This window comes from Cyprinodon tularosa, unplaced genomic scaffold (assembly GCF_016077235.1).
Source record: "Cyprinodon tularosa strain WSP-4 unplaced genomic scaffold, ASM1607723v1 ctg488, whole genome shotgun sequence".
NCBI lineage: Eukaryota > Metazoa > Chordata > Actinopteri > Cyprinodontiformes > Cyprinodontidae > Cyprinodon > Cyprinodon tularosa.
Window position 1 is genome coordinate 231,254 of NW_024039216.1, and position 19,132 is coordinate 250,385.

Sequence of the window (19,132 nt, forward strand, 5' to 3'; positions counted from 1 at the left end):
TTTAATCAACATCCCTTCAACAAACAGATTAAACAAAAACTGAATTCTATAATACCTGCCATCTTGGTTTTCTTCCGTGTCTGTTGACTGCTATAAAGATTTCCAGGTAGATTTTAATGCATCATATGTATTTTGGTTGTATCTTTGATAGAAAGCCTCTTGGTTTTAATGTTTTAGCACTAACTACCACTGGAGGTCACCAAAGCACTGTGAACAATTACACTATCATTTACTCGCTCAGACGTTAATCCATAAGTTCTCTCTGTTCATTATTCAGTTTCTTATAGGCTGTGAAGGCGAAGCTCTGAGCAGACTGACTCGGATGTTTTCAGCCGTCCTTGTCTACCTTTGAATTTAGATTTAATTAAAATGGTAACATAAATGTTGCCTCTTTTAGCCTGTAGCTTTCTTTATAGTATAAAACTAAGTAAGATGAGGGTTTATTAATGACCCAGGTGTTTGCTAAAATTGCTACCTTTGTTTTTTTTTTTTATCTTTTACCAATATCAGTTTCTTTACTCTGAACTGCTTTATTTATTACTGAAGCGTATAGAAGTCCTCTTCTTAGTTTTCTTTAAGTTGTATTTTTCAATTGTTTGGGAATAATCATTTTTACATAAAGGTTTTTTTTATTTTAAATGTGTGTGTAATTCTTTTTTTTCTTCCCAGCATAACACGTCCAAAAGTGTAGCAGTTGTTTAATTATTTCACCAGTTTAAAAGTTCAATGATTTATTTATTTCAGCCATTAAGTCAAAAGGGAGTTTTGTGTTATTGTTTTAATAACACAATGATGTGTTTGTGTTTATCTTGTGATTTTAATGTTTTATTAGAAAATACAATGTTAGATCTTATTAAGAACACTGATTTAATTTTGGAAATTAAGTAGGATGCGCATTAACATCAGTATTGGGTTATATAATTATTTTTTTAGCATATTGGTATTGGTCTTAAAAGCCAGTTTGAACAATTTTTATTTTTATTTCCATCCTATTGTTTGTTTTTCAGGATGGGTAGGGGTTGGCCATGTTATTCCTTTGGTCATGTAACAGTGAGGCAGCATTGTGGAGTGTTTAACTGAAGCAGAGGAGCTATGTCAGTGGTGAGGTCAGAGGGGTAATGTATGGAAATGTATGGTATGGTTAGATATTGGTTTTTGGACGTACGGCTGCAGGCCACAATGGTCTAACCCCTTTAGACTTAAAGGCCTGTGTAGAGCAGTGATGTGGAGTTCTGTGGGACCTTTTTAACCTCAGCTTTACCCAGGAGGTGGTTAAAGTGTTGTGGAGGATCGCCTGCCTTGTGTCGGTACCAAAGAAAACTCAGCTGTCTGTTTTTAATGACCACAGATCTGTTCGTCTAAAATCCCACGTCAGGAAGATCCTAGAGAGACTCCTGATGGGCACAAGGTTCAAAGCCCCTGCTCTGTGATCGCCGTATAATCTACTAATAAATGCCTCACTTTGAATATGGAAATCCTTTTATTATATCATTTAACTAGAAATAAGTCTACATCGTAGCTTTTTAGAAACTGTATTTTCATGAAGTATCAGATTACATCACATTTTGTCCTATTTTTTTTATTTTTTTAAATTCCATTTTATACCGGCTAGTAGGGCTGGGCGATGTGACCTCAAATAAATATCATAATAAATTTGGCAGTTTGACCTCGATAACGATAAATGCACGATAAATGCTCCAGCCCCTCTGTCTGAAAATAATAGCCTGTGCAGCAAATGTAACAGACCTATATTTCATTTAGTTATCAAATAAATAACATTACATAATAATTTCCATTAAATATTATACTCTTATACCTATTCAAGAACATTCAACAATGTCTTACTGAACAGGAGAATAAAGTTTCCTCTTGCAAACGTTTTTGCGCATAGGTAATAGAGCTTTTTGCACATCTTTAAACTCAACATGATGGCTGTGCTGTAGGTGGTGGAGGCTGGATGTGTTACTTTTGGTGGTGCCAATAATTTTCAGGCAAACTTTGCATTTCATGTTCATTTGCTCAAAATCTATGCTGTAATTTTGGTGCAAAAGAACTCTTGGTGCTTCAGAACAATGTGCATTGTTAAAACCTGCACACCCTCACTCAAAACCAGTTGGCTGGGCGCTCAACTCCTATAACGCTTGCTCAGCTTCATCTCTGCACGCCTTTTCTCTGGGCTCATCTGCCATTCTCTTTGTTTATGCTTCTGACTGGATGGATGGAGTCACGTGATTGCACAAACCCTGCCGCGTCTTGAAGAGTAAAAAAACCAGCCACCATCGCATGCAGGCAAAACAAGAACAGCCATAGTGGACCAAAAAAAGCAAAAAACAAACATGTTTGGAGCTGCAAAGATGTAAAAGTCTTGTATAAGTTTTATATGGCCTTTGGGATCCATCCAACGCTTTGTTTCCAACAGCCACCTGCCTGGCACCACGCAAATTTTTGCAGCATTGGAAAACGTAATGAATGAATGTTTGTTTGACCTCCTGTACACCATATTAAAACAAAAAAAAATCCATCCTTTTTACATTTTCATAAAGTTTTGAAAAAGCAAGGGGGGCGCTAAAGAGCCGCGGGTTCTAAAAAATCTACGATATTTTTGATCACCATATGGAGGTTCCTCAGGTTTAAAAATCTGCCAATAATTTTAAAACCTGCTTTTTGAACCAGGCATTAAATAGAGCCAAATGTTTACAAATTACCAAAGATTTTTTCACATCAATGAACAGAGAACAGTAACAACAAACAGGGAGGATTTATATTTTTTTACTGATAACTGATAAACTAGCTCCATATTCCTATATTTGTTTATAGGAATCCGTTAAATGGACTTTATCACCATATTTTGTGTTGTTTTTTTTTTTTGTGAGAGCAGCACAACTTAAAAGAACTTGCAGACTTTATGGCGATCGATTTTCTGGGAACGCAAATCACTGAAGTCAAAGAAAGAAATGACTGTTCTTAAAAATTAAAGAATAACTGAAAAGGCTTCTTTAGAACACTGCAGAAATTATTTAATTCAGATTTATCACCGAAGGCGACACGACTACTGGATTTAATCATATATTTTTTAAAGTATTAATATTTATTTCTATGTTTACAAAATCTGTGTGGAAAATAAAAGAACTAAAATTGACCAAAAGGTGCACACACCGATACAAAACTTAAAATGTAGATGAGCAAACACAAAAATAAGAGAAACACACAAATGAAAGGGATAAAAGCTGCAAGTTGCAAAAACAACTGCATGTTGAGAAAAGCTTCAAACTGGCTTCGCCTTATAAAGGTGCCCCAGACCACTAGGGGGAGACGATCATTGAATTATATGGTATCAGGAAATAGTCCTATTGCCCCTCGCAGAATAACGACCATCAACTCTTCCCTAAGATATGCAGCGTTGACTTCCTACCTTAGTCGCCTCCAGTCATAGATGTGATCACACCTTCAGTTGGTCTGCTCCCTTGGATTAGTAACACCCTGCCGCTGCAGTGTTTTTACACCTTGCTTCCAATTTTACTTTCTGTTTGTACAATAAAGAGTATTAGATCTGTTGTGTATTTTTTTCCCAATTTTAATATCGACTGAAAATATGGTATAGTCTGTCAAAGACTAGATTTCTATTGGTTGCTCGAAAGTGAATCTCGAGAAATACTACAGACGGCTCTGTTTCTCTTAAATATTTTCTGATATTTCTTGCACAAAAAACTCTTTTTCTGTTCAGTTGTTCTATGAGCTGTTGTGGATAGAAATGTGAAACCCTTTTTAGTAATTGGGCTCTTCGTCTCTGCTGTAAATGCCTCTGCAGCATGCTTGTTGACGACCCCTGAACGTTATAATTTAACTGTTGTAGACACAATAGGGCGGCTGTGTGGGAGAGGGAGTCATCAGCGGCTCGTCGATGTCAGAGTGTGGGAAAGAGTTTAAAGGAAGTCTGTCCTGCTGCGAGGCAAGGCTCGGGATTAAATTTGATTACGAACGGTGATTAACACAACTGATCATGTGAAAATGACTTGGCTAGAGTTTTTTTTCTTTATAAAGACAAAAAGTATTGAGTAAAAGCATAAGCAGCATTTTATTTCTTTCTCCAGTGTCTCACCTTCCCACGCCAATTTGAACATTAAAAAAAGCAACTGGTCTTTTGTGAGGATTATAAATCACATGAAATGATGACATGGAACAATCCTGCTCAGGTTTCTCCTCTGCCGGTCCTCTACAACAACCTCCCTCTGCAGCATCCTCTCATAAATTTAGCCTGCTGACTCAAAGATGTCTATCTTCGCTGTCATTGAGTCACCTGGGGAAACTTTCATCCCGCCTTCTGCTGATAAGCCTCTTTGAAACAAAACTGATGGGGATTTCATGCTGGGAGTTGCAGTATAATTAAAGAATCAAAGACCCAAAAAGCCTGTCTCTTTAGAGAGGTAAACCCAAGTTTAGAAGTTTCTTCGTGATCCAGAAGCTGTTTTGTTTGTTAAACCGATAAATTGCAAAAGGAAGTGGCAGCTATCATAGTTACAGTACCTTCAGACCTTTTTTTAAAAAATAACCTCAACCCTTCTTTCTTTTTGACTCACAAGCTAGCATTATGTAGCATTAACATTGCACACATCATCCATAATATGGACACTAAGTTGGTATCAGAATCTGATCAATAGTGATGTCCGATACATACTTTGGTCTAAGATTCAATCCTTTACTCACTAATCAGTAAAAGGTAGACTCACTGTTATACTTTATTTTAGAAAGAGCAAGAAAACAGCTCTGCTCATTACATTTATTTCATTAATGTAGTTTCTCAACTCTCTTCATAAAAGAGATTTACTTTATTTTTCAGACTATAGAGCGTACCTCACTATAAGGCTCGCCCGCTAAGTTCTTTGAAAAAACTGGGAACCTACATATATAAGCCGCACCGGACTATAAGCCACTGATGTCTACTGAACTGTTCTCCACCAAACCTGGAGGGAAAGCTCTACATATAGCCCCTAGAGTAGGGAAGAAGAAGAATGCTGGCTTCCGTGTTAGCACAGGGTTTCGTCAGCTCTTTAGCTCTGCAGGAGTTGAGCCCAGTCGCTACATCGGTTTGGCAGCTTTAAAGGGATAGTTCGGTATTTTTGACATGAATCTGTATGGCATCCCCATCACCAGTGTCATGCAATCACACTGACTTACCCCTGGCAGCATCCTGTGAGCAGAGTTCTCGTCCAGTTTTGGTCAAGCCGAAAGTAGTCCGGCAGGTTTGCTAGAGCCAGCGAAATAAAACGTTTCTCTTCCCAAAACATTATGTGTTCAAAAGAGCGATATTTTTGCATCCCAAAAACGTTGTAGTGGAAAAAGTCACACGTCGTTATCACTTGGTCCTATTTTCTCTCTGTTCGTATCAGTGCGCGCCGTCATTCAGACAGCTAGGGCCTACTAACCTGACAACAGCCAGATGCATGTCTCCCTCCGCCCAGCTAGGAGCTAGGCGGAGGGAGACATGCATCTGGCTGTTGTTGAGCTCGCTGTCTGAATGACGGCGCGCACTGATACGAACAGAGAGAAAATAGGACCAAGTGATAACGACTTGTGACTTTTTCCACTACAACGTTTTTGGGATGCAAAAATATCGCTCTTTTGAACACGTAATGTTTTGGGAAGAGAAACGTTTTATTTCGCTGGCTCTAGCAAACCTGCCGGACTACTTTCGGCTTGACCAAAACTGGACGAGAACTCTGCTCACAGGATGCTGCCAGGGGTAAGTCAGTGTGATTGCATGACACTGGTGATGGGGATGCCATACAGATTCATGTCAAAAATACCGAACTATCCCTTTAATGCACCAAATAAATGTCAAAATGTGTGAATTTGGGACATTTGTTCTCCTTCATGTCTACTACTATCATATTCTTGTGCTAAATAAAAATTCGCCCCTTATTCTTTAATTTCAGACTTTGTCTTCCCCTTTTAGCGGTGAGGAAAAATTCACAGAAAAGCCACACCTTCTTATAAGCTGCATGGTTCAAAGTAAAATACAGTAGTTTTTTTATTTAATTTAATTTAATTGAATTATGTTTTGTGCTTCCTTTCTCCAAAGAAAAAAATGCACAAGTTATTTCAGTGTTTTTTCTGTTGATAATGTTAATATCGTGATAATAAAGAAATTACCTTTAAACTTGTCCTCTCCTATGTTTTAACAAAATAATAAGAGAAAACCACAAGAAACAAGCAAATAATTCAAAAGTTTGACACACATCTCAAGTTTTCTTGTTATCAGTCTTTATTATCATGAACTAATCAACGAATTGAAAGTTCAAGAGAATGAGTGAGAACAAGAAGAGGAGCGTTATAGCCTGTATGAATCAGGTTTTGTTCATTCAATGAAAATAAAATAAAGATAAATATCATATTTATTTTGTTTTGATTATGTTAAAAGACAAGTCAGCAGAAATTTAGTGCTAATTGTACCTTGCAATGGGCTTAAATTTTTTCCAGTCCCAGCTACAATATAATAGGATTGGTGTAAATTTGCATTTTATGGACACATTAAGAGGTGACATCAAAATACTTTTAAATTGAGTGGATTTAAATGATACAAGTGCATTAACATAAAACAGAAGAATGATTTCAAATAGAAGGTTTTATTAAATGTTATCTCTCTCTTTATTGATATTGTTACTATTTAGGATCATTATAAAACAAAGTAAAGTTAAAAAGGACATTATTTGAATTGTTCCCTAACAAATCCAAATTTCAGCATTAATGTAAATAAAAACTGATCCATGCTTAAATTTTCTTTTCTACCCTTATAACTGAAGGGGGATGAGGGCTACAGGCTATCCAAATAAGAAAAATGTCAAAAAAGCAAAATACAAAAAGAGACTTGTTGAAATTAAGTTTTTGTTTTTGAATTAACTATTATTGTAATAAATAATGCTCGTAATGGTTTATTATGCCTATTTCTACCATAATTTTGCTTTTTTATTGAAATGAAACCTAGTTTTCTACAAACAATATATAGACCTGCAAAGAAGACAGATGGATATAATGAAGCAAAACAGGCTTCAGTTATCAGCAGTGCTGCACAATATGAAAGTTGGGAACCACCAGCTATCAAATGCATCTATTTTGGAAAGTGTTTATTTTTCCGCCTTGCATCTTATGGGTTTTTTGTATGGAAGTATTAAACTCTTGAATAACTGTCCGCTGTTTTTTCAGAATGAAAAAGGACAGTGTCCAGCAGACGTTGTACCTGACCCACTGGATATGCCCCTGGAAATGGCCGATGCAGCCGCCGTGGCCAAAGAGCTCCGTACTCTGCTGAGGCAGGCTTTACCCAGACCCAGCTCACCTCTGCCCCTCACACCGCAAGGCCAGGTCTCTGCTCTCTCTGATAAGGCAAGGAAACAGCTGGCCTCCATGGGAATCCGACTCGGGGATCGTGTGTTGATAGCCGGACAGAAGGTGCGTTTCATGTTGCTGTGAAAGGAGAAAGCGACATAATCCTCCCTGCTTATTTTGTCTGGTTCAGCAGCTTAAGTCTTTCATTAAACTGAGCCAAGTTTTATCAAGATGAGATGAATTCTCATATCTACAATAAAGCAAATAGTCATAAATCTCACAACAGGATACAAATATTTTATACAAAAATAATCCAAAAAAGTATTGAAAATTACCATTTCCTACACGCAGTGAGTGAAAATGTGGTATTTTTAGTGTCACATAGGAGTGCTTGGTCTAATTTAGCATTTAGCAAACCTATATGTCATGCAACTGATGTAAAACTAAACCTCAATCTAATGACTATTCAGTACTTTTTCTACATCTTCTTAAATGTCTTCACAACCTCATAGTGATTATGCATCTTCTTCATCTGTCAGTAATCTGCTTTCACACCTTTCTTTGATCTTTACCACCAACGGCGTCAACCAGACTTTGACTGTTGTTCATACTTCTCACTTGAGCTCATTACACATGTTTATTTCCTCAAAAGTGGCACACATGTTATCAGCACAAACCAGCACTCTAATGAGCATTACTACAAAGTCTTCAGACAAGTCAGTGTGTAATTACAGGTTACATTTCAGGAATATCCTCAGTAGTAGACCATTTATTCCCTTGGCTGTCACATCTTTGCAGCGTCACAACAGAAAACTCTAATTTATTTAAGATAAAAATTGTATCAGAATATATTTTCAGAAAATCTCTTTATACCTGAAAGAGATCTTTTGTCTTTCTGATTAGCGATCATTGCCTGTAGGCTGGAAACCACTGTAATCTCTTTGACGTAAACCAGGAAAGCTCTGTGGGAGGAAATATGTTCCCCATTAAGCTTGTGGAGTAGTGTTGAAGTGTTTAGTTTTCTGCTTCAAAATTCAGTTTGGATTGATTGATTTGATTCAGGTTCAGATAACAAGTAACCAACCTACTCATCTTGGATGGGTTACTGCGTTAGAATTGACTATTTTGTAAGTAATAGGAAAAACAGTAAAATCAATCTTTTCACTAATAACCTGACGTGGCTAAGATCGATTATCTTCCTGTTACACAGGAATCACTTCTGCTGCAGTGCTGTTAGGAACCACTTTTACTCTTTTTTTATATTAGTTTTCCTCCTTGATTAATTTGAAAAAAATAATCTCTAAATCTGAAATACCCCCAGAAACAGAGTTTATAGCATCAGGGACTGCTTCTTCCACACTGTACTCAGGAGTTTATTAAATTTAAATGAGGCCTTAAAAATGTTCTGTTTTATGGAAGCAAGAGAGAACATGGTCTAAGGGTCTGTAGTCAGTTTTCAATGATTCAAATAGAAAGTTTCTCTTTCTAAGAAGTTTCAAAGTTCAAATGAGGTCAGCGACGCTATAAAGTGTTGGAGGTTGTTAAATTCGTAAGTTGTGGTGCTAAACTTGAAGGTTTTAGGATTTATTATGCAAATCAAAGTAAATGATTTCCAACAATATGTGAGATTTTATCTACTTTAGTTAAATAATATGCATGATCCAACAGGGTGTGTCAGTTTAACAGATATCAGTTATAAATGTTGCCTCCTCTGAGACTTGGAGTTCATAATTGTAAACTAAAGCACAGAGACTAAATAAACAGACTACATCAACAAAAGAAAATAAGAACTTATCTTATTTGTAGCTGCATATTTTTTATTAATATTGAACAATCTAAAAAAACAATAACCACTGATGTTTTAATGTTATTGTGGATAATTGAAAAATTAAATGCCTGAAAAGACATTTGGATCCATCTGTTCAGAGCGTTGCTAATTATGGCTCTTAACCTGTTTTCTTATTGTACATTTTATTTTCTTCTCCTTCAATATAGATGTAGGAACTATAGATGCGCTGATCAGAGTTTTGTGTTTTCTTTTAAATCTTTGTTTTTTTATTAACTCTTAATGGGCCCAGAGTTAGTATTATAACCTTGTGGATTTCCTGACTGCAAAAAGCAGCTGTAAAAGGCGCCCAGGCAGATGAGCTCAAAGACGGCTCCAATGTCAGAGGATGAAGAGAGCACATCCAGCCAGTCACAGTAGGACTGCCTAGATGTGCCACTTGCAAAGTAGAGATGAAATAAGATATTATAACAGATGAGCAATAGAAAATCAGATGCCTGTGTTACGAAGGAATTTGTAACCATTACTGGAGCGAGTTTGACTGGAAAACAAAAGTTACTTTTAAATGTTGGAGAGGGGTGGGCATGGTTTGAGACCGTACACATATTTTCTGGGACCGGCCAAGGATAAACAGATTCTGGAAGATTTTCTAGAAGATTGAAGACATCATTGATCACCAATATATTTTACAAGTACTTCAACTGGTAGCAAAAACCTAACCCTAACCATTGCGCAATGGCTACAGCATCTAAAGCAGGTATTTTAGATTGTGTCTAACCACTCAGCTATGCCTTAAAATTGAGATATTTACATGTGCCATCTTTTTTTGAGGGACCCTAGTTGTTTTTCTCCTTTCTTTCTCTTTTTATTCTATCTTTTGATTAAAATAGAAAATAGGGAAAACAAATTTTAACAGTATAATAAGCCTTTTTAATGTACTGATGTACTTTAATATATCTTACGCCCAATTTATGAGCCAATCCTCAACACTTTTTTTATCAGATTGTAAACTATTATATATTATATTTTTACTTTTGGCAATAAATAAAAAGAAAAGAAAATATAGATACAGTAGAGAAGATGAACAAAACAAAGAAAAAGAGCTTCACTTGATCACCCCCCACCTCATTAAGCTCATAAATAAAATCCTCTTCCTGCTTTCATCCTAATATATAATCAGCCGTGGCTCATCAAACACATAAATGTTTGTCTGTGTTGAATATTTATATTACTTTGGCATTTAGCTGCTTTTATAGTACATTTTAATAGACATCCTGTTACATAGTGTTATTCTATGCGTGTTATTTGGTGTTTACAGGTTGGGACGTTACGATTCTGTGGCAGCACCGAGTTCTCTGGAGGCCTGTGGGCCGGAGTGGAGCTGGATAAACCAGAGGGGAAGAATGATGGCTCCGTAGCAGGGGTTCAGTATTTCACCTGTCGATTCAAACACGGTAGGAAACGTCACGCCGCTCTGCTTGATGATCAAACACACCGACTCACCCACTCGTTAATCTGAGTCATGAATCCCATTTTGTTTTCCGTAGGAATTTTTGCTCCCCTGTCCAAGATAAGTAAACCCTTGGAGAAACATAAGTCGAGCTCTGCAAAGACTCCTCTACGCCCCCCTCGTCGCATTGACGTGTCGCGTGTTACTGCCAAGATTAACACAGGTAAAAGATAAGAGCTGCTTATCAAGTCTTTGTTGTTTAGACTCATTGGAAACGGGGATGTGTCGAATTTGATGCAGCAGCTCCTGCTGGTTGAGCAGTGATTTCCCTGGTTCTGCTCTTGGGATTAAGCTGTATTCTGTCCCTGTCAGGTTCACTGAACAATGCAACAAGGTGAGCAATGAAGGCTTTTAGGAAAATATGTTTCCCCGAGGAGTTCTGCCACTATGTGCATTAATAAAAAGACATGTCATAACTTCGACCAAAGAGACGAGGACCTTGAAAAGCAATGAATTCCTGAATATTTGTGAATGTGAGTGAAAAAAAATCTTGTCAAAAGGCAGCAGATGAATGTCATGACACCGACAGGTTCTCGTACCATTCCCAGGAGATGGCCATGGATACAATGTTGAGGAAGAAAAAAAAGGAAAACCTGTTGAGACCTGCAACAACAGCAGGTCGGGGAAGAGCTTCCTTCCTTTGTAATGCCTCTTCAGAGAGTTCAGGTTCAAAACGTATTCTCATTAGAAAAGACTAATTATATTAAAAGGTGTTGATTGTGGCAGGATTAAACTTTGTAAAATGAGATCAAGGTTATAAACTAGTCAGTCTCACAATCAATACCAACTGAAGGATGAACTAAGCTACCTTTGTCATAAAGTGAGGAGCATTAGGGGATGTCTGTGTTTTTCTCAGGATTCACATTTTATTTGGATACAATATTATTAAAAATAGAAATAAAAAAGGAAATAAATCAACAATTAAATTAGCATCCAAGCAAAATAATTGCTTTTGATTTGATTAAGAGAAAGAAACATGCAAAAACAAGTCAAATTCTATTACTGCTTGACTGCTACTAATTAAAAATATGGTTTATTAACATTTTATGAACAGGAGATAAAAAAAAAACTGTTTTTACACCTTAATCTTAATTATAATCTCTAAAGTTAATTCTAAGAAAATAGAAAAACAATTTCAGTCTCTGAAAGCCAGAATGCAAAACGCTTTCAGCACAAAGTCTAACAGCAGCTGTTATCTCATCCTGGGAAGCGATATTTCATCTGGAAGCTCATTTTAGGACTGCCCGCCTGTCTGTTCTGGAAGAGTTACTGAATTTTTCAGCGGTTCCTTACATTAGATGTAAATGCAAGTGCTCCTAAAGAAGCTTAGGGAGCAGTGAACCCTGTAATGTGTGATGTACACAGAAACAGTCTTTGAATGATGATATTTCCCTGATCCAGTTAGCGAAGGCTTCTTTTTTACTGCTTTTGTTTTACTGAACCTAAATTCCACTCAAGAATAAAAAGGAGGATCTGTCACCAGGCTAATGTCTGCCAATCAGAAGTGGAGAGTTTTGTCATTTTAGATAGAATTACTGCAGAAATATATTTTTCTATGAACAGCTCTTCATACTGAGAAGCAAAAAATGCACAAGCAATAACTATAAACATAACCTGTATCTGATCAAGGTATTTGACTTTATAGTGTTTTTATAATAAATTTATACTTTGTATGAGACTTGTTTATATCTAGATATATAATTTACACATTGATCCAAATTCAACTTCGTCTTGAATTATTTCAAATTGTTTGCCGGTTATCCTCTATTAAAAAACTTTTTTGGCTTTTTGATTATGGAATCTTATTTGTTTGGTTTGATTAATATTGAAATCACAAATCATTAAAAAGACTAACTTGCCTGACAAAATATTTATTCCAGTGTTGGATATAAACAAAATAAACACAGCGGAAATCAACAAACTCAGATATGCACAATTGAAGGTATTAAAGAGGATTTTCGCAAATTTTTTAAAAGACCTGCCCTCTCCACTCTAAATAAACTGTGCGTGCGAGAGCAGAAACGAGCCCATTTCTCCTCGTGCACGCTCTGTTTAAAAGTTGCTTTTCTTATTGTTTATACAAGCTTATTGTGTCCAAACATCTTCCCCAAACCCTAAATGCCTCAATCACTGTACTGAACGGGGACTATATAGTGGACTTTATAGCGAACTCAGCCAACTTACTATTTGGATAGATGATCACTGCTTTCTGCTCCGTTGGTCACTTAACTCCTCCTCCACTGCGCGGTGCCTGCGCCATCTTTGTTATTAGTCGCCACTGTTGGGTAGCGACAGCCTATGGCGACAGCAGGCCGCTGTCACAGCAAATCCCATAATGCTTTGCATGGAGAGCTCTCCTCGCGAAGCATTTTGGGATATATCTGCCTCTTCTGAGGCCTTTCTTTTTTTTCTCATACACTTTAGACAGTTTTTCTCTTACGACCCTCGGCCATTTTCAAAGAACCACAGTGAGAAAAGTGAGCTTCAATGACTGTCTGAAACCGTAGCTCACCACAGATATACGCCTGAAAGTGTGCATGTGCAGAAAAAGATAGCTAACGGGATGAGCACGTAGAACGGCCTTATGTAAACATATCTCCAGAATGATTGACAATTAGGAGGACCACTTATTTACATGATCCACCCGAAAATAAAAAATCCTCCGTTATACCTTTAATGAGAAGATATATGAGGGGATTGTGTGGAATAGAAATGAAGGAAATCTTCTGTGAAGATTCTCAGTCATCCAGGTCATGGCCAAGCTTGAAAAAGTTCTGTTTAAGCAACTGGACGTTAAATTTTTTTTAGACGACATTTAATGTCTCATTCAAGAGGCCTCTTCAGTTCTAACTAAGGGTGTGAAGCGCTGAGATTAATATACTCTTGCTCTTACAAAGAATGAGGGGAATAAACAAAAGGGGGCTGTGATCCCACACATGGGATTAGCTAAGGAGGTCACATGGGGGGTGTTAATGGTTGTCGTTGACTCCCTCATCAGAGTGGTTTCACCCACATGCCTCATTAAAATTGTAGGTTTTTTAGAAAAGCCCATCTGGAATAACCACATTTCTTCAGGTATGTCCTAATATGATCCCGTTCTCTCCTCCTGCCTCTGTTGGTGGTGGCAGTGGTTTCTGCTCATGTCTGAAGGGTTCTGATGACGCCTAGTTTGCGGTCGAGTGGTTGGTGTGAGTCAAAACGGAAGTACTGGTCGGTGTGGGTGGGTCTCCTTTAGACTTCTGTGTTGTCTGTCTTCCATGATGTTAACCGCGCAGTCCATGAAGGCAAGGCTGCCATCTTTCATGTCTTCCTGGGTGAACTTGATGTTTCTGGCCACTGCGTTGATGTGTTCCGTGTACATGTTGATATCCTTGGTCTTTATTTTGACACATGTGTCATCTGCATCAATGACTGGGTTTTGATCCCATGTATGAGTGTAGAGCTCTGCTTTCCACTTCTTCCATAGGTTCGCCACTATGGGAGACACAGGAAACATTTATCCAGGTGGTTTGGTGGTTACTTGCAGAGTTAACATTTCAATGCAGTAAAGATCCACTACTGCCAAGTGCTTTTTCAGGAGAAGGGATTGCTGAAAAGCTGTGCTTTGGTGTGATTGGATTACCGTCTATATTTCGGAATACGAAATGGGGGCATCTGTCTTTTGAAGTACCTAGAGATGCCATTTACTGTGAATTGGTGCTGTGTAGATAAATTGTATTGAATGTCCTGCCAGTGTTCATTCCTACAGTGGAGGTTTGGGCCTCCTGTAGGGGGGACTGTGGGCCAAGGGGAGAAGCAATCAACTGAAAATGGTTAAGTCACATATAGATGTGATTTTATGCTCATTTTTATCCCGTTGAATATTGATCCTGTTTTATCTTGCCTACCCTGAGTGAACTTTGTTACTGCATGCCTGGATTTATTGCATCTCAACTTTGATATTAATCTTTCATGAAAGTGGGCTCTGAACCACTGCCAAAGGACAATGCATATATTAGACTGATGACGGGAGCCTGCTCTCTCAGTCCTTGAATGCTTGTTTCCACCAACTTCAGACAAATGACTCCAGTTGGTAATTTCCATCAAAAACCTTGTCTTGCGTTTTTTCGTTATTCCTGCCACTCCTCAGGTTTACAGCTATATTGTGTTTTTTTAATTATCAGAGTTCCGAGGGCCCATTGATTGGGATGTGACTAGAATACCGGACCTCAGAGAGGCCTATGCAGTTTAGTGATTGATAGTCCAATTAAGCCTAGTTTAATAACTAGGGCATAGACAGGCTGAGTGGCCTGGCAGCCATTAATCACAAGGTGTGTGAGTGAGTGTTTACGGACGGCGTGCAATGCATCTGAGGGCAAACGTGTCTGCACCGCTGTGCAACTTAAACTAGGCTAATTTATGAGCGCACACTTCTCAGGGCTTTTGTCAGCACAAACTTTCAGAGCCACCTGCTTTTTACTGTCCCACTGAATCACTGCTGGAGACAGCCTGCTCGTGTTTATCGATGGATTGCTTCGGTCATTGTTGAACAGTCAGTGAGGGAGACGGACGGAGGAGAATGCCAGGCTAGTCTCTATTGTGTCTCAGAGGGCAGGAGAGGCAGATGTGGAATCACAAAGGGGCTCTGCTTTGACTTGTAAAGCCTTGCTCTGCCACCTGAAGTGACTATCAGGGCGAAGCAGGGAATGGACGGCACCAGGGGCGCTCCGCAAGCTAAAGGTCAGGTGACAAGAAACGTTTGCTAAGTTGGAATGCAGTCAAGTGAGGACAAGAGCGTTCCCAGGAGCCTCCAAAGTCAACCTTTTTCAGCACATGCCTGTCGTATGACTTTCTCATGAATCCTCATGAGGGATTTTTTTTTTTTATTCCCTTACATTTGCTGCACAGATGTTAACTCAGTTATTGCCAATTAAAAAACATTTTTTTCTTATTTGAATAGATTTAATTTACAGCTATACGCTGGAGAACAACCTTGAAGTTAAATGCTTTATAAGAACGTGAAAAGAGGCACATTTGTACTTCAACTTCGGTTACCTTCAGCCCATTGCCATATGAAATTCTGTTCTAAATGCTTTTTGTTTGCTGATATTTTAGATTTTGTTTGGATTTAATTGCTTTTTAGTATTTAAGAATAATTCTTTGCTTGTTTTGTTTTTAACACTAGGGATTTTTGTGTATTGTTGAGTTGTTCTTTTATTTACTGTATACATACAATTCAGTCAGTAGCTTTAGCAACAGAGGGAATTATGCCTGTTTAATGAATGTGTAGCTTTTGTTTTGATTAGCTGCAACCTGACCAACCAACCCTTCTGCATTAGTTAAAGGAGAAGTTTGGTTTTTTACACTTTAAGCCCATTTTCTGTAGTGTCCAGGATGAAATCGAATGATCGACACCAAAATTTTGACAATTGGTCCTGTCTCTGCTTTTTGGCTCATTTAGAATCACCCCCTGGCTGCTTTAGAATGGCTTGCATAGAGCATGTCCGATAATGTCCTTAAAACAACCTTAAACGTTCTTTTTTTAAAATATGCTACTCACCGGGTGCGTCAGCGCTGTTCAATGACGTTCCAAAAAAAGTTTCGTGAAGAAAAAACGTTCCTGTAGTGTTTTATTTAGCATTTTGTAAATCCCATTGAGTTCTGTAGGAATAGTCAATATTCCGCTGCCACCGGAAACGGAAATGGGGCCTGTTTACACAGTTGTAGTCTTTTCGCAAGACCCAAGTGTTTCTGCTCCACTCTGTGTACTCCGACGTCGAGGTGCTAACGTCTCTGTTAAACACTTTAAAAAACTCTGAAAATGGAATACGAAAGGTGGATTCTTGATTCTCGACGTCGGAGTACACAGAGTGAAGCGAAAAGACTACAACTGTGTAAACAGGCCCCATTTCCGTTTCCGGTGGCAGCGGAATATTGACTATTCCTACAGAACTCAATGGGATTTACAAAATGCTAAATAAAACACTACAGGAACGTTTTTTCTTCACGAAACTTTTTTTGGAACGTCATTGAACAGCGCTGACGACATGGTGAGTAGCATATTTAAAAAAAAGAACGTTTAAGGTTGTTTTAAGGACATTATCGGGCATGCTCTATGCTAGCCATTCTAAAGCAGCCAGGGGTTGATTCTAAATGAGCCAAAAAGCAGAGACAGGAGCAATTGTCAAACTTTTGGTGTCGATCATTCGATTTCATCCTGGACACTACAGAAAATGGGCTTAAAGTGTAAAAAACCGAACTTCTCCTTTAACCATACTGTCTCCTTTTGATGCTCAGAATGGTGTTTTATCTAGACAGTAGAAAGTGTTTGATATGTCCTGGAGCTTCATGGCTTAGTTATTCATGATCTAATTTATAATTACAGACAGATCACCCTCTTGGAAGTGAACAGCATCACATATCATAACAATTATCTGGTCTTTATTGGAATCAGTTATTTAAATCAGTTCAAACTAGGAGACTAAGTAATGTTTTTTAAAGGATGTGTTTAAATGATTAAGCACACTCATGATTATTGTTTAAAGAGCCAAAATTATGTGTGAATTAATTTGTTTCATGTCATTGCTTCATTCTTATCTGCCTTGAACCATTTTAATGACGACTAAGCAGCTATTTAAATGTTTTCACTGATATTTTCGGGTCATTCCTTGCTGATAAGCTACATTTACATTCAAGTTGAATTGCATCCCTGCCATCTCCACAATCTTAATCTCTCTAAGCATTTTCTGTCAGTTTTAAGTGCTCACTCTTGCTAGAGTTTCAAAAATTTTAATCAAATTAAACTCTTACTTTAAACTTATGTCAGGATTATTAATAAATTTAGGGTGAATATTTTTTTTTTTTGCGCAAAATTCTTCCTGGAAAGAAAAATCATCATGGTGAAGCTATAGTCTGCACCTACATCGCAACAATAATCCACATGTTCAGATCCAGAACTTTTAAGTTATTGTTGCAGTCATGCTCACACTGCCCTCTACAGGCAACTAAACAAAGCCGAAACAAATACCTAAAATGTTTTTTCTATAAACCATTTTAAACAGAGGTGGGTAGAGAAAGTAAAAACTTAAGCCAAGTGAGGGTATAATTATTATTAATATGTATTTATTTATTAATTTGATGGGGGCCGTGCATGTTAATGGACACACATGAATGTAAACATGCCACATTGTAGCCAAAGGCTAATTTCCATCCGTTGTCCCACAGGCAGGGGTTACTGAGGGTACATAGTTATAAAACAATAACATTAACAAACCTTTATATATTTAGAAAGGGGTAACTTATTCATCACTTTCACAGCTCAACATACTTTATAATTCATGTCTGTATTTGGATAGATGTATAATCAACTCTTTTACTTAATTATTAACAGTAGGAAAATATTTGTTAAATTCTGCGAATACTATGTACTTATTTGATCAAAATCTGTAATTTAACTTATATAAATATATGATTACACTAATGAAAATATGACATCCTTTGCAAATTCTGGTATTCTGCAGAAGGGATGACAAAAAACAAAAAAGTGAACCCTCCCTTTATTTTAAAAACAGAAAAAGGAAAATGCTAATAGTATAGTTTTTAAAATAATTTTTTTATGACAAAAGCTTGTGAGACTGAAACTAATACTTCACGCTATCCATTTTATAGAGCATAGTATGCGATACTGGTAGAAAATAACATTTAAACACAACAGAATAGAACTAGTTGGTCTGAAGTTGGACTCTTTGTTTTTATTACGGTTTCTCTAAGCATTTTTTCTCCGAGCTTCTCATAGCTCTTTTCTTTCTTTACTTGGCATCCTGTTAACACACTTTGTCTAAGCTCCAGAGCAGACAGCTGGTTAAACCCTGGCTCTAATGGACGTCGTCACACTAATGGTCCAGTTCGTTTAATTAGCAGCCCTTTGCCACACTCCTCCTTAAATACAATAAAACATCAAGGATGTTCCTGATTCTTTGCGTATATCATTTTCCTTGATAGCTTTGTGTTTAAATTAATGAATAATAATCATATTGATTCAGCTTATTATTCATGAACTCGAGGTAAAATTTGATCAGATGATTTGATGTCCTGGTCAGTGCAGTATTTGCTTTTGTTTGCATCTGTATGCGTCGTTAAGAGGGCACTGTCTGTCTGTGTGGAAAGGTTTATCCCCCTGCAATAAAAAAACCCCGGACAGTGAAAAGCGTCCACCGAGTCCCAGTCAAAGCACAGAGGACGACAGCTCAGTCAGGAAGACAGGTAGTGTGGTGTGTACTGACTCCTGAATTGGTTCTGTCTGGTTTAGAGCTTATGGTTTCTGTTTGTGTTTGCATTAATTGTAAGTGTTGTACTAAAGCCTCTGTTACCACTCGATCTTCATGGACTTTAAAACAAGAATCCAGCATCTAAAGTCTGTCTGTAGGGAGCTGAATGATGATCCCAAACATCATTTAGATGCTGAGAACGTGTTGTAAATTGTTATGAAATGGCTATAAAACCCTGAGGCTTTTTACAGGTTTCATGTCCATTAC

The 19,132-nt window shown here is 37.6% G+C and overlaps 1 protein-coding gene across 3 annotated transcripts in view; it reads left to right on the plus strand.

Annotated features, from left to right (window-relative positions):
- The window catches only part of LOC119794689 (CAP-Gly domain-containing linker protein 4-like), a 51,030-nt gene that overhangs the window by 22,238 nt on the left and 9,660 nt on the right, over window positions 1-19,132 (plus strand). For 2 of the 3 annotated variants that reach the window (XM_038302336.1, XM_038302335.1), the window contains 4 exons: window positions 7,201-7,446; window positions 10,428-10,563; window positions 10,657-10,782; window positions 18,765-18,860. In XM_038302336.1, coding sequence (XP_038158264.1) covers window positions 7,201-7,446; window positions 10,428-10,563; window positions 10,657-10,782; window positions 18,765-18,860 — 604 coding nt within the window. The remainder of the gene's footprint in view (window positions 1-7,200; window positions 7,447-10,427; window positions 10,564-10,656; window positions 10,783-18,764; window positions 18,861-19,132) is intronic. The other variant, XM_038302337.1, reaches the window with a different exon arrangement.